Below are 1,241 nucleotides of genomic sequence, written 5' to 3'. Positions count from 1 at the left end.
CTGCCGATCGTGCCTTTCCTCACGCAGGTGTACCTTTGTGGGTCACCTTGGTAACCGACCTTGAATGTCACCTGTCCGTGGCGCGGCTCGCCTGCAAACAAAGCAACCGATGGTCTGCTGAAGTCGAGAACGAGGGCGCGCCTCATATTGTCGGAAGTGAAACTTTCAAGAAGCTTCTGAAGGATGGAGTCATCGGCTTCTATATTTGCGGCGTATTCCCCTCCGAGAAACCTAGCAAGCCTCATAACCACCGCCGGAGTGTCTCTGAGGAGTTCCTCGTAAGTGAGAAAGAGGACGTTAGGCTCGTGCCTTAGGGTGTAACCGGAAGCCACGTGGTCGAAGTAACTTCAGTGACCAGCCCCATCACCCTCCAGAAAATCGTCGAAGAAGTCGTCGAACGTACCATCCTGAAAGCGATACGTGCTAAAGTCTGTCACCATGTGAAATAGGGAAACGCAAACGTCCCACGGGTTCCGAGCCAAGTAGACGTATTTCGCCTGCTCGTTCATGGTGCTTCTTCTTGGCGGCAAGTGGGTCGAGAAGAGGCGCAGAGGAAGAGCTGGTCGCCAGTCTGCAAAGTCCATACCTCCCAGCATTCGCATGTTATCGGCAAATTCTTCGTACGTGCGGGCACCTTCGCCTTTGTTGAGAATGCACTGCACGATGTACAGTAATAAGTGCGTGCCACTCTTGGGGTAGGTGTGCGGGTCCAGGTCCCCGCTTCCGGCCCGGAAAGTCATGCTTGACCGGAACATTTCCGCGTCGTAATTAGGATCTCGGGGTACGCCATCAATGACTTTAGTGTAGGGCTTTCTAGGTGCCATTGTCGCTGCCTTGGGTCTCGCTTTCCTGTGAAAGTGAAAGAAAATATAGAATGGAATCTGAAACCGGACAGCGTACAATATTTACAATGATGGTGGGAAGAAGTTTGTGGGAACTAATGGGTGCCAGGTCACTCACGAACAATTAACAATCATCGCGGTGGTCTGCACTCCCTCAGAAATTGAAAGGGGCCCTGCAACACTTTTCAAGCATGGTCAGAAAATGCTGCCGATCGGCAGTCTAGTCTCCTGAGAACATGTGAGCGAAATAATATAGGCCGGCACCTGGCTTGGACTTTCCCATTAACGGTCAAAGTCAGCAAGAAATAGCTCGCTGTTCCCTCGACAAATGATGCCATAAACCACAATGTCTGTGCCATAAAGGAAATGTTAACGGCGATCGGTTAACTTGAGCATCGT

The 1,241-nt window shown here is 51.3% G+C and overlaps 1 protein-coding gene across 1 annotated transcript; it reads right to left on the bottom strand.

Annotated features, from left to right (window-relative positions):
* Nucleotides 1–347: 347 nt before the first annotated feature.
* On the bottom strand, nt 348–824 carry LOC119391638 (sulfotransferase ssu-1). The gene has a single exon (XM_037659305.1). The coding sequence runs from the start codon at nt 822–824 to the stop codon at nt 348–350; it is 477 nt and encodes a 158-aa protein (XP_037515233.1).
* Between the last annotated feature and the right edge of the window lie 417 nt (nt 825–1,241).

The sequence above is a fragment of the Rhipicephalus sanguineus genome, chromosome 4 (assembly GCF_013339695.2).
Source record: "Rhipicephalus sanguineus isolate Rsan-2018 chromosome 4, BIME_Rsan_1.4, whole genome shotgun sequence".
Classification (NCBI taxonomy): Eukaryota; Metazoa; Arthropoda; class Arachnida; order Ixodida; family Ixodidae; genus Rhipicephalus; species Rhipicephalus sanguineus.
The sequence above is the reverse complement of the archived record's forward strand: the minus strand, read 5'-3'. Positions and strand labels throughout refer to the sequence as shown.

Coding starts and splice junctions, on each gene's coding strand:
- LOC119391638 (XM_037659305.1), bottom strand. CDS start 824: ATGGCACCTAGAAAGCCCTACACTAAAGTCATTGATGGCGTACCCCGA.